The sequence below is a fragment of the Parasteatoda tepidariorum genome, chromosome 2 (assembly GCF_982258835.1).
Source record: "Parasteatoda tepidariorum strain Cologne lab strain chromosome 2, Ptep-v5.0, whole genome shotgun sequence".
In the NCBI taxonomy this organism is placed as follows: domain Eukaryota; kingdom Metazoa; phylum Arthropoda; class Arachnida; order Araneae; family Theridiidae; genus Parasteatoda; species Parasteatoda tepidariorum.
Window position 1 is genome coordinate 82,739,593 of NC_141756.1, and position 14,913 is coordinate 82,754,505.

The window sequence follows — 14,913 nt, forward strand, 5'->3', positions numbered from 1 at the left end:
CTAATAGGATCTCAGAGCAGAAACTAAATTCTTAAAAATCATTCAGTTCACCTTAGCTAATTAAAGTGCTCTATTAAGAGAGGAAGATGACAGTATACGAACAATATATACAAAACTAAATGTCTTACTTTTAAGGAACTGTGGCGTACGTGAAATCTTCTCATGCTAAGCGCACCTTCAAAAGCATTTTCATGAACATGATTGATATCGGGATTGTCCAGGATGAGACTGAAGACAATTAGTCCGTCCAGACTTCTGCTCGGAAGGGTTGTTACTCCTCCCTCGATTACGATTTCATAAGTTGCATTACGTTCATATATCGATCCATCAACCAAGTACTTAGTAGAAAACAGTTCTGTGGCATTCCAACAACTAACTTTTGCGATTATTTCAGAATTCTCACAACCACAATAAGGATCTAATTCACTGCATTTCACCTTGTAATTTTGCCCAAGACAATCATCGCCAATAAAATAACGATTAAAGCAATTACAACTTTGCAGCAGCTCGCTACAGTTTTTAATGATGCTATCATCTTCCAAATCAAAATCTGTGCAGATTACAAGAGCAAAGAAAGTTAGCAATAAACAAATCCCATACATATTTATCACCGAATGGCACTAATAATAAATTAAGGTGCAACTTTTTTTTTATAGATCAATAAAAACTTTCAACTTACCATTGTAAGGTTGAATAACAAAAGACTTCTCTTGCATAATAAAAGCATGCATCAAGATGACTGATATTTTATTAATTATTTATACTCTGCCAAATTTTTGTTCCTTCATTTACTTTGGTTAACTGAAGCTCAAAGCTTAACAGTTGACACATCTTGTCGGTGATAACGCCAACACCATATTATAATGATAAATGTTGTAGAACAGGATTCTTGAAGTATAGCTAAGATATCTTCAACAGAATTTAAGGAAATGTAGAAATAGTAAAGCAGAAATAAATCACCCTTTTTATTTTTAGAAGTTTTATACCTACCATGCACTTTTTTCACCACTTTTAAATCTTTCCATTTTTGTCTAAATCTATTCATAAGTATCTGTCATTCTTACTTAATGATTATCTTCATAATATCCTTTATATAAGATTAAGTTCATTTCTTATATATTGCCTATATTAAATATCACAACACTATCCATTTCTTCAAAATATTTTTATGGAGAGTTATTTTAATTCGATTCTACCCACCTAATTGCTCTAAATTTTATCCTAAACATTAATGAAATCTATCCTTTTGTATTAATAAAATATGTTCATTGAAGAAACATAATTACCAAGCATGAAGTTGACATTATTTACGATTACCAGAAAACTATTTTGATATCAGCAGAAAGACCTTTTTTTTACGACTACCAATTCCAACATCCCTTGCGACTTCCTTCAAAAACGGATGACAAAGGATAATAGATGTAAGATTTATCTTCGATAAAAAGAATTAAATATTTCTAAATTTCATTGAATTTTCATGTTTAGTTATCCGACTATCAGAGATTACAAATGTTTGATATGTTACATTCGCATATCGTGATAATCCATGGATATCACAGAGACATTTCATTAGTACAAAGAGCTGAAAATAAAATAACAAAGAACAAATCTTGAGTTTTTGATGCAATGTGCAGGCAATCATCATGTGAGGAAAGGGTAACTTTAAATTGGTGTTTATTTGTATGGACGCTGTTCTAAATTTCGAAATCAGATCTTTACATTTTAGGACTCATTTATTCTTAATGGTTCGAGGCGATGACCTCAAATATGCTTATCAATTGGTGCAGTATTTTAAGTTACGAAATCAGACACAAAAATGCACTTGCCCTGAACAAACATACCTTTTTTTCAACTAATTCGGATTTCTGACCCCCAAGATATAAGGAGTAGCCGAAATCGGGGAAATATTGTCCCCGTAGTTTGCTCAAGATAGCGATCCAAAGTCTGGACCCCTTAATGTTAATATGTTAATCTTACTTTTTAGCGTATTTCGCCATAACTCGGAAATTTTTAAAGCGAATTGAAAGATTTTTGCACTCAAAAACAACATTCGTTTATTCAAAGATAATTTCATGCGAAATATATTTTGTAGTAAATATTTATTGTTTTTTATTATTTTATTAAACAGTCCAAAAAATTTTGAATTGTACAGTACACAATTTTTTACATCATTTTAAAACACCGTCATTTGGGGCTACATTTGGGGCTTTGTGCAAATTCGAATTTGGCACTTTTCAAGTGCTGTTATTCAGCATTATGTTTTTTTCACGATAAAAATGTGTGGAATTTGAAGATAGAAGTCTCCTCTATTACTACAAATATTTTTTCGAATTTTTAAACAATCTCAGAGTGTGTTTTGTTTATCCAATGTCAACAACTTTCCGAGAACGTCGGACGTCGAAAAGTGTGTGTGGAAACTTTAGCTGTGAAATGCAAAGACGTTGATAAAACAATTGTCGTAAGAGCAAATTTTTTCATTTATGCATTAATAAACAATTATATCATGTTAGCGTTAAAAGAATTTTAAAATTATTAACAAATAAACGGAAAATGAAAAAAATGCACTGAGGGGCTACTTTGTGCGAAGTTTCATTCGTTTTTTTTTCGACAGAAAAATTGTCAGACGTTATAAAAAAATATCTCGAACGAGAAATTACCGTTATTACACTTTAGAAAAGCTGCAACAATGTTTGCAAGCAGTTGCTGGTGGTATGTCGATTGCAGAAGCTTCTCGGAAGTACAAAATACACAGAAATACTATCTTTAATAAAATTCACAAGAAACACGTGAAACGTGCTGGTGAACTATTATTTTTCTTCTACAAAGGTTTTCTAATGAATTGATCAAACGATTTAACACATAAAAATATATTTTATAGAACATCAGGTGATTTTGACAGAAACTGAAGAGCAAGTTCTGTCATGTTCATTCAAGCATGTTATGTTCAAATTTATCAATATTATAAATGTTAATGAGTATGTAATAATTATTATTTTTGAAATATCATCCATTTCAATGTTCAAAAATGTATATGGTTTCCTTTTGTTTAAACTCAAATGTTTTGAAATAAACATTCTTTTTAAGAAAAAATTCTTTATAAAAAATGGTTTTTTAGCGCTGCAAATTATTTTCAAACTAATATCTTTACATATCTTGATGTTTTTGTCATTAAAAATGTCAACAGTTCACTTTTTTAACACTTTTATATCAATATTTTACTAAAAACATGATTAATGATTATTAAACTGAATTCCTATCGCTGCACAAAGTAGCCCCAATTGGGGGCTGCTTTGTGCAAGGTATGTTTTGACATATTATTTGTAAATATTACATACAAATAATGCCATTATTGATCATATTCACTCGTCTGAGTCCAGTTATTAATATAATATCGATAAATTTTACTAAAGTTTGAATTAACATAGTTTTTTTACATGTCAAAGTTCAAAAACTGCGAAATCCTGCACAAAGTAGCCCCACATGACGGCATGTAATTTTATGTGGCGAAATGCAAAATTTGAGCGAAATAGATAAAATAGTTCCTCTGAAATTAAATTTTAAAGAAGTCATATATTTAAAATTCGATTTCTCAAGAACTATTCTACCAATTTCACTTAAATTTTGTATTTTAGCATATAAAATTACATACATTAGATTGATGTAAGAAAATTGTATACCTTACAATTCAGAATTTTCCGACTATTATTTAATAAAATAATAAAAAATAATAAATATTTACTAAAAAATAACTTTTGGATAAACAAATTTTATAATTGCGTGCAAATTTTTTTTAATTGGCTTTAAAATTTCTGGGGATATGCGCAAAAAATCAAATTAACATTAAGCTGTCCAAACTTTTGATCGCTCTCCTGACCAAACTATGAGGTGCATATTTCCCAGATGAAGGCTACCCCCTATATTTTGTCAAAAGTTAATCATTGTGGTCAATTTGTTTGGAGTGCTGTGCATTAAATTAAAATTTTTTTAAACTATTACTGAATTAAACAGTAAAAAATTAATAAAGATGAAATTAAAAATTAAATATTAAGTATTTTTTAATGTTGATTCATTTTTATAAAAATGAGTTTTATCCCTAACAGTTTCAGAAATTTATTTAGATTATTTACGTAGTGTTAGAGATGTGCCAAAATATACATACATAAGTTGAAGTTAACGGTGAGAATTAATATTAACGTAATTAAGATTCTCCTTTCTAGAGCTTAGGCTTATGCTTTTCCCCGAAAAACTTATTTTCAAAAATTATTAAGAGTATTCTATCTAAAGATGGTAGTTTTATCAAGTATAATATTAAATTAATCATTACGCACTTAAACTAAGCAATGAAATTTATCATTTTTGAGCAGAACATAAAATGCCTTTTTTAAAAGAAAAAGATAACACAAGATACAGTGAAACCTGTTTTTGTGCTGTCCTTTTTTATGCGATTTTGTTTTTGTGCGATTGGTTTTGTGCGATTTTATTTTTGTGCGATTTTTTTTATGCGGTATATGAATCTTAGCCAAAGCGGCGTTAGCACCAGTTTAATGTTTCCTATCAATGTGCATATACATGTTGTGGACGAACTCTAATTGCGTGGTCTCCTTGACAACGATGTATCTGGACTTCGCGATGCTCTGTTTATTTATTTTTATTAGTTCATTTATTATCAACTCCATTTTCTCTTCTGTTTAAAATTTATTCTACGCTAAACAAGTTGAAGTAAGTCAGTAAAAAATCGTCTGCTGTGTTAAAATACTTTGTATTTTAAAATTAAACCATTATTTTTATTTTGTAAATTCTCGTCTGCGCGTATCTCAAATACTATGCGCTTCGTATTCAGAGTTTTATACACGATTCATGTGATTAAGGATTCATTTTATAGTGAAATTAATGGTAAATAAATTAATTACTTTTGTTTCTATTTATATGTAGTTTTTATGATTTTTATTTAATTTTTTAGTCATAAGTACTCCCTTAAATGGACAAGAAGAACCGGAATCTGTTACAGCTGATAAAATATATGCAGAAATCCATAATTCAAAAAAATTGGAAATGCATTTTCTTAAAATAGATACTGTTACGAACTGCAACCGTAACTCCTTATGCTGTCGAACTGCAACCGTAACTCCTTACGCTGAGGGCAGATATGTGTATGTATTCAGGCGAGGAAGTCGAACTTTTTCATCGTCACTGAACTTGTAGACATCATATTTCATTTCATCGTCATGATTTTTTATTTAGAACAATAAAATGTTCTATTGTTATTCAAATTGGCTGTCGTCATTAGATATTTATCATTAAGTATATTGAAGCCAACCCCGGACCCATATATATATAAAAGGTTGGTCGTACTGCTTATACATATAGAACATTGCAAGGTAAGTGATACCTTTCAATGATTCATTTTTGGAAGTTCGTAGTGGGACTTTCATTTATAAGGAACATTTGGCATCCCTGCCCGGACTGGCGTATTTAGTATAGTATATTTGATGATAAATAATAAAGAATTTACATTGTGAATAATAGAATATAGAATAGCAGTAGAGATAAGCAATAAAACATTTAGTTCTAATACGTCTAATACGCGCACGTCAAGCCTGCACACATGAATTAAATTCAAAATTAAACAAAATGTAAGAACATAAAATGAAGAAAAGTTAACGATTTAAATCAAAGTATAAATTAATTTAGGTGGTACGAAAAAAAAGTTTATTTGCATTATGTTTATTTTCTTTAAGGTTCGACATTCAAAACACTCCAGACGTTTCGTAGAACTCAAATAAAATTACAAAATCAAACGATAATATGTAGCGAATTTTATGAATTCATTGATAAAAATTTAGTAAAACGATTATCGTTTAAGAAATAAATTACTACTGCAGAGTAAAAAATATGCAGTTTTCTATTCCGCATTAATTTTATTTTAGTTTTTAGCTAATATAATTTGTTTAAGTAAATTTACTTTGATTAATTTTTTTATTATGCGTGCATTATATTTACATTTCATTCAAGTAAAATGAATCTGACTTACATGATGTATAAAGTTAGTGAAACATCATTTTGTTTGTTGCAGAATTGATACTGGGAATTGTGTTTTTGTTTAAAACAAAAAGAAAACAACGTGTGCGAGAAGGTAAGTGGAATTTATCTCATTTTTGTTGAGATATTTTTAAAAAATAAATGTCATTTCCTCTGTTTCAACTCTAACATGCGTTTAATATTATAGAGCATTTAATATGCTCGATAATATTAGTATAATATGCATTTAATATTTTATTCCAGTAAGAGATAACAAAATTACATCAAAATTTTACATCATAAATTTAATGTATTCAGAATATATCAACTGTACTCTTCTTCCTTAAATCTTCTTGTAATAATTTCTTTCTAAAAAGTTGATAGAAACATTTACACAAAAAATTATTCACTAAATTATTACAAGGAAATTTAAAAGAGTAAAATATTGAAGATAATCATGTTTGCAAAATTTTATTTATGGCAAAAAAATGTTTAGAAGATTCTTTATAGAAAAAAATTCTTTTTAATTCCTTGTTATGTCTGTGGGGACAGTCACATCGACCTTCAGTCATCAGCCTGTCAGCCTTCATCTACGAAAAAGTACCCCAACATAGAATCGAGTTATCATGTCATATATACCACTGAATTGGAATTATTTTTTGATAGTGGTAGATACACTACAGTACTCCCCCACCAGAATTATATTTGTGATAAAATTCGATGAACGAATACCACCAGTTGATTCTTTGCTGTTTTGTGAGAAGCCGGGAGAACTGTATTAAGATCACCGTACTTTTTGAGTGCTGATCGTGAGAGCTGTATTAAGTTCACGGTCACGGTCGCTCCTGTGTTGCCTTTAGCAGTCGAGTACATACGTCGTGTGTGATAGAGACGGAGAAGCAACAGCGTGAGGAGGACAATGTCACAATCACAAGTAGCAAGTCAACCGTTCCATGTGGACCATCCATCGAAATAGGCGTGTTCAAATCGTAGTGAGTGCTTCTGCCAAGATACACTACATGTTCAAAATAATGAACTAAAACAGATTGAATTATTTAAAAGATTCCGCCCTTAAAATTCCTGGATTTGGGATACGATGTTTATTTTTACAGATTATCGATTATATGATTTTAATTACTTGATTAATTTTATTGCATTTTTAATTTTTTTCGAATTTGAGTTGGTTTGATTTCTAAATTGCAAAGTTTAGACGAATGAAACATTGTGTCATCAAATCCAGTTTGTGAAAATTCTACTGGAAATTGTTGTAAATTCCATTTCAGGGTTCATAATTCTTTTTAAAATTTTTTATTCTGAATAACTTTTTACGAAAGTTACCCCGAACTTTGAAGAAATTTTGATCTAATGATCGGAACATTCTTAAATGTTCAAGAGGATGACCTCAAATGAAATCAGACTTAAGAACGTACTTTCTATGAATAAACATACCTTTCCCGACTGATTTGGATTTCTGACCTCCAAAATATAAGCCACCAAAATAGTTTAGTCAGAAGAGCGGTTCAAACTTTGGATCCCTTAATGTTAATTTTATTTTTTTCGTACTTCACCATGCCTCGAACATTTAAGGCGAATTAAAAAATGTTTGAATACAATTGTAAAATTCACTTATCAAAAGATATTTTCATGCAAAAAAAAAAAAAAAAAGAACTGCATTTATAATTTTTTATTATTTTGCTTAATAACAGTCTAAATATTTTTGAATTGTAAGATATAAAAATTTTTATATCTTTTCAAAGAATATAATTCTATAAGGCAAAATAGAAAATTTGAGTGAAATTGGTCGAACAGTTCCTGAAAAATAGAATTTTAAGAAAGGCGTATTTCTTAAGCTTGATTTTTTTGGAACTATTCCAACGATCTTGCTCAAATCTTCTTGTTTGCTTTTTAAAATTACATTCCTTAAAAAGATGTGAAAAACTGCATACCTTACAATTGAATTTTTTTACTATTATAAATAAAAGATATTTACTAAAAGCTAGTTTATGCATGGAATTATGATTAGATTTTATCGACCCCCGATATTTTGGAAGTCAAAAATCGGTTGAAGAAAAAGTATGCTTATTCAGAGAAAGTAAGTCTTTTGTTATTTGATTTTATAGATTAAAATATCGTCTGCACTAACTATTAGCCTATTTGAGGTCACCCTCTCAAATCATTGAATCTTAGAACGTAAAGATCTGATAATTAGATCAAAAGTTATTCAGGGTGGTCCGTTTATTTTTTGCGCATTGCACACCTGCAAAAACCAACAGAAACAAAGATATTTTGAGATATTTTTAATTAAAAATACACTCAGAGAGTGCAACCAACAGTGAAATCAATAAGTTAACAAATGCCTACGAAGTGTTCTATTATAATTATAATTGCATCATCAAAAGAAATACATTTATCGAAATAAATAATGAGGTTCAATGACCTATGTCCAATGATCTGCAAAATTTAAATCAATAATATCAGTCAGTCGATATCTATATGTAAAGTCGATATTTATATTATTCATATGCAAGACACACCAGGTAGTCATTGAATACATTGAATTACTAAGGTATTTTTAATAAAATATTTTTTTTCTTTTATTACATGTCAACGTTTGTCTATCACTTCAGTTCATGCAACATTAAATAGTTGTCAGCTTTAACTTTAGTAGTTTTGGACTATCGTTGACCAGACGTTGGAAGAACGTAGAAGAGTTTGTCCCAAAAGTATTTCTCACCCCAAGTGAGATAAGTCGTGTTTTCTAAAGACATTTTGATATCAGGATGGAGATCATCAGGTAACTCTCCCAATTTGATGATTATGACGCGGTTTATTTTATCCTTCAGAGCTTGCAAATGGGCTGCACGAAACTCATATATGCACCACTCGCTTTCCAGGAAGTTCCTACAAATTCAATGACACTTTATTTAAAAAATTTACTATAAGCACATTATACACCGAAGAGCCATTACATTATGACCACCCTCCTTCTATAACAATGGGCTCGCCCAGGTTTTCATGGTTTCTCGCCCAGGAACAATGTTTTCATGGGGCACATTAGGACCCATAATCCTCATAGCACAATCCCTGACGTCTGTAAGCTACTTGAACATAGTTGCAGACCAGGTTCACCCATTCATGGCAACAGTTTTTCTTGCGGGGGATGGTGTTTACCTGTAGGATAATGCACCTTGTCATAAAGGTCCAATCGTCATGGATTGGCTCGAGAAACATTCCAGTGACTTTCAAACCATTTCTTGGCCCCCAAATTCACCTGACCTTAATCCAATAGAGCATTTGTGGTCCTACTTGGAAAACCAAAATCGCGCTGCCACGCTACCCCCTCGCGATGTGAGGAAATTGCAGGACCAGTTGGTGAGCGCTTGGTACCAGATACCTCAGACTACCTATCAGCACCTTGTGGAATCAATACCACGGCGGGTGCTATCAGTTTTGAAGGCTAAAGGTGGTCCTACATGTTATTAGCAGGGTGGTTATAATGTAATGGCTCTTCGGTGTATTTGTTGTGTAATAAACTTTTTTGAGTGATAAAGGAAAAAAATTGGCCTTTCACGTTTTACAAATTTATTGGGCTTCAATTACGCTGTAGCTAGGTTAGACAGCTAAAGTAGGGGTGCACAACCTGCGGCCCGCGGGCCAAATGTGGCCCTTCGACTACTGAAGTGCGGCCCACGAGAGCTTCTGAACACAATAAAAAAATTTTAAAAAATGGCAATTTTTTATCGCACTTTTAAATCATCACGGTTTGACACAATCAATTCTAACAGATTCTTTAGTAAATGTACGTTTAACGGGCTTTCTTTCTTTAAGCCGATTTTATCGTAAATATTTTATTTTATTTTATAACCGTCGTTGAACAGCCGACCCAATTTCATGGGTTTACGACTACTAACTATCAACTCCGTAGCCTTGTAATTTTGAACCAATCCAGAAGACAAGGAAACTCCTGGATCAGTACCCCCAGAGGTATTGATTTGTTGTGGGAACATGGAGGACTTTGAGACTCGACAGATTTAACGTGCATCAGTCACCATTTACTACACGGGGAGTCTTCGGCCGGCGAGGATCGAACCCACGACCTCTTGGATATGGGCCCAGCGCCCTACCGACCAGGCTATCCCGGCCCTATCGTAAATATAAATGATTTTTTAAAACAGTTATTTCCGCTTTTCTACGTGATTTCAAAAATCCCGAATTTTAATCACGATGCGAGTTTCAGATCGCCCATTTAAATAATCACTTTTTGGTGCACTTTATTTTTGACGATTTCATCTTAAATCTAAGTGATTTTTTATCTATTTTTTTTGCAATTCTTTCTTTTTTTTAAAAATTTTTTTCGGCAGTTATTGCTATGCGTTCCCACGTATCATAAAAAATTCCAATTATTCTATTACGATATGCAAATTTTAAATCGTGCATTTTGACACGCTTTATTCGTGCTGAGTTCAGCATAAATATAAGTAATTTCCCCCCCAATTATTTCTATACTTTTCCACATGATTTTGATGATCCCGTTATTTAACTATGCTATTACGACACGTGATTGTTAATCGCGCTATTAAATAATCACTTTTTGATACGGTATTTCGGCGCAGTTTTATCGTAAATCCTAGTTATTTTTCCTTCGTTTTTTTTTCCCGTAACGTATATGATTTGGTCGAATGTGGTAATGAATTGTGAATTGGTCAAAAACCAAATATTCGGCCAAAAAAGAAGAAAAAAATCGACTGAACGCCGTACACTTGGAGCCAAATAGCAAAATCTTTTAGCAGCATAGCAACATTGAAACTAAAACTTCAATGCTCAGAATAATATTTCCCGGGAAAACGTATTCATAAATTAACTCTAAAAAATAAAGCTAATCAAGAACGTTTTTGAAAATATCGAAAAGCGAAACAGAGAACATAAAAATCAATCTTAGTTTTTGAAAGAAAATTTTAAAGCTGAACATCTCTGTTTTCTAATTACCAGAAAAAGCCAAGAAAAAAGAACTAAGTCAACAGAAATGCTATTAAAAATTACTGCTTTATAATAAAAACGTCTAAAAAAAGTTTTTTTTTTTACTTAAAGAAAATAAAAAGTAAGAAAAAACGTTCTTAATTTTTTAAATGAAAATCTTATGCTGAAAATCGCAATTTAAATTTTTCTCCTTGCCATAATTTTGGTAGAAAAAAAATTGCTATAAAATAAATTTTATTAGTAACTTTATTTTTAAAAAAAATGCTGAGTCATAATAAAAATGCCTAAAAAAGAAAAACAAAAAAAAAAACAAATTTTTCTTAGTTCCAGAAACAAAACTTTAATACTGAAAATCTCACTTTTCTATGTGTCGACGGGATGTTACTGGTTATTTATATTACAGTACAGGGAAAGAGTGATAATAAATTAATAGTCTGAGACGTTCTGTTAAAATGCTGGGTTATAATTAAAACAGCAAAAAATGGAAAAAAATCCTTCTCAATTCTCAAAATATCGAAAAAATGACAAAATTGACTTGTCTGATTATAATTTTAAAAAAAAGTAATATCTATAAAAATTCAAAAATGAAACAAATTTAGAAAAATACATTTCTAAAAAATATTCTGCCGAATATTTGACTGATCATTCAACCAACTGAATTTTTCACAGAAGGGCCAAATACTCGTTACATCCCTAATTTAAATGCAATGTTATTGCAACTTGAGAAATTCATAAAATGGTGGAAAACGTGAATTTTTAAACTGCTCACTGTTTGTAGTTTAAATTTCAATTTTTTGTTGCTTAAGTGATCTTTTTCGATAAAAAAAAGGAAAATTTTTACGATGTAAAAAAATTTTAATAATTAATAAAATTAAATAATAAAGTACATTACTAAATAAGCATTGAATTTTATTTTCCTATTCGCGATCGCAACGCTCGAGTACGCCGTCTAGCGGGAGCCTGTAAATATCGGACATTAATTTATCACGTTTTCATTTAGTTCCATCAAAGTCATTGACTGAATCAGACGCCATTTTTTAGCAGCAAATAAGAAACAAAATTTCCCTAAGGAAAAGGCCGAAGAACTTGAAAAAAATCTCCAGAATATTAGTAAATCTTTCAGGAACAGAACACGCCAAACATTTGAAGAAAAATTCCTCAATAATTTTTAATTTCTATTATCAACAAACTTGCAACTGATGACTTCCGATTTCGGATACTGTTACAGATGTGTGTATTAAGGTAAAATGCATTTCTTCTGTCTTCAATTCATTACGAATTGAAGTGAAGTCAACATTGCTTTCGTCATTCCAGTGAATAAATATGAATTCAGAACATACAGAATTGTAATAGTTATAGCATATTCTTCTTCGTTATAGAATAGTATATATTTCTGTATCCATATAATTCGGAAAACAACAATAAAAAATTATCCAAGTTACTTGAAATAGTGCCATTTGTGCTGATTCTTAATTAATTTAAATCGTTTTCTTGGTAAGCTTTTTTTATTTTGAAAGAATAAGTTCAACTAGAATTCAGCTATTCTGTTTTTACTACATATTCAAATTCATATCAATTATAAAATTTTGCTGTGTAGTATGTTATCTAAAAGTAATGAAGGTATAAACTATGTATCTATTATTTGAGAATAAAGTTTTCAAACAAGGAACTTATCATTTTGGAATTCTCCGGGAATCATAAATCAGGTAAGTGCAATGATTTTTACAATAAAAAATTTGCTTGTAAATATTTTTTTTTTCATTTGATGATGGTTCTCTACAGAATGGTTTTTTACGTCTGATTAAGAACTATAAGAATAATAAAAAAAGAAACAATATGAAAGTTTTTATTTCAATGTTAAGAATTCTTAAAATCGTTTTTTTTATCCTAAGAATTCTTTATTTTCCGTTTTTTAGTTTATAATTTTTTGATAAAAATTGTTCTCAAAATACTTTTGAAAAATTAAATGGTATAACATTATGTGTTTATGTATACTTCTTGTATATTCCAATGTTTGAAATAATATGATTCAGAAAAGCATGGACTTACGTATTAACGCAACCGCCGCTACAGATTTGGCGGTTTTTAAGTGCCGCCAATCTACACTCAAAATTTTTGCGACAATTCATAAAATAAAACACTTTATTTAAAATCAAAATAGTTAATCGGATTTCGGTGGAAAATGAGCCGATATAGAGTTTAGCATAGATTCAAAACAATCATATCGCCATATGAACTCTGATGAATAAGATTCCAAATGAAATAACATTTCCAAAACGTACGTTTACCAAGATAAAGTTTTATGTTGTGGGAATTGGTACATTTTTGTTTTTTCGGTAAAATATTTCCCTCCTGAAAAAATAAAATTGCATCTTGTTTTGTTTTTGGCAAATCCCAAAGACGAATATTCGTAGCACTAAAAATGGCGACAAAAAAGAATTGTTTTTTTGTTTTTGTTTCGTCAGCATTCTTTATTTTACGTTTCTTAGTTTCTAAATAATGAATTTTATTGAAACCTGAAATTTTTTGATAAAAATTGTTGTCAAAAAACGTTGTTTACAAAATTAAATTTTATAAAATTATGAGGCTTATGTATACTTTTTGTTCATTTTAATTTTTTAACTAATATGATTCTTAAAACTATGGAATGTAAAGTTTAAATAAGCCTTTCATGTTATATCATTAAATTTAGTAATACTATTTCTCGGGCATTAGGTTTTAACTCTTATAAGAATATACATATTTTTTTCTGTTAATGTACAAATATTTTTCCGATGTGTTTTGGATGTTCCTTCTCTATAAAAGGAGATACCATCTTGTTTTCGGTTGTACAAGAAAGAAGATCAAGCATTTTTCTTTTTTAAATTTAATAAGCCACATTAAAGAAGGAACGTTGCAATGCTACACGCTACATTAACGACGTCTCCAGAGTAACTGAATGACGGTTCATATAGAAATCGCAGGTATGCGTCTCATACAACAACGCCCCCTATAGTTCGTTGCGATCGCGAATACTATAACAGTTTTGTTTTTATTTTAGGCTTTTGTTTGAATTTAAATTTTCCTCAGTTAAAATATTTTATTTGAATTTATTTTACTTAATTATGACTAAATTTTTTCCTACTTTCATTCTGCGGGCATTGCAGTTTATTTAGTTATTAGAATTTACAAGGCGTATCCAGAAAGTAAGTTTTCCTATTTTTTTTAAAAAAAAGAACTCATACTTTCAGGAACATATTTTTTGGCAACAAGTACAACAGTGTTTCAGCTATTTTTCAACATAGCATCATAGAATTGAGACACTTGTCGTATCATGGGTTCAACTTTTGTATCCCTCTGTCGTAGAACTCTGCCGCCTGTGAATGGAACCACGTTGTGAAACAGTAAGCGCTGACCGTTACTGTGAAACACTGTGGAAATTGCGACGTGCCATTCAAAACAAGAGGCGTGGAATGCTTACTGCAGGTGTTGTGCTCCTTCATGACAATGCTCTTTCACATACAGTTTAACACGCAGCTGTTTTGACGAAATTTGGCTCGGAGTTGTTTGATCATCCACCCTACAGCCCTGATCTTGCTCCCAGCGATTTTCATGTTTTCTTGCACCTCAAGAAATTCCTGTCCTCCGGTGAGCGTTTTGGCAACGACGCAGAGCTGAAAACGTCTATCACACGCTGGTTCCATTTACATGCGGCAGAGGGATGCAAACGTTGATACCACGATACGACAAGTGTGTCAATTCTGGTAGTGGCTATGTTGAAAAATAGCTGAAACATTGCTGCACTTGTTGCCAATAAATATATCCCTGAAAGTATGAGTTCTTTTTTAAAAAAAAAATAGGGAAGCTTACTTTCTGGATGCATCTCGTAATTCAAAAATGAATTTTCGTATTGCATGATATTATTAAAAAAAAACATTT

The 14,913-nt window shown here is 30.7% G+C and overlaps 2 protein-coding genes across 3 annotated transcripts in view; both read right to left on the reverse strand.

Annotated features, from left to right (window-relative positions):
* LOC122268261 (toll-like receptor 2 type-2) overlaps positions 1-1,360 on the reverse strand; it is a 28,069-nt gene extending 26,709 nt beyond the window's left edge. The window contains exon 1 of the mRNA XM_043043738.3: positions 129-1,360. Within this exon, the coding sequence (XP_042899672.2) occupies positions 129-602 (474 nt within the window). The 5' untranslated portion in view covers positions 603-1,360. The remainder of the gene's footprint in view (positions 1-128) is intronic.
* A 6,589-nt stretch (positions 1,361-7,949) lies between these two features.
* Positions 7,950-14,913, reverse strand: part of LOC107448357 (uncharacterized) — a 44,021-nt gene continuing 37,057 nt past the window's right edge. Inside the window, exon 12 of one of the 2 annotated variants that reach the window (XM_087157630.1) lies at positions 7,950-8,919. In XM_087157630.1, the coding sequence (XP_087013756.1) occupies positions 8,694-8,919 (226 nt within the window). In that variant the 3' untranslated portion in view covers positions 7,950-8,693. The remainder of the gene's footprint in view (positions 8,920-14,913) is intronic. The other variant, XM_087157631.1, reaches the window with a different exon arrangement.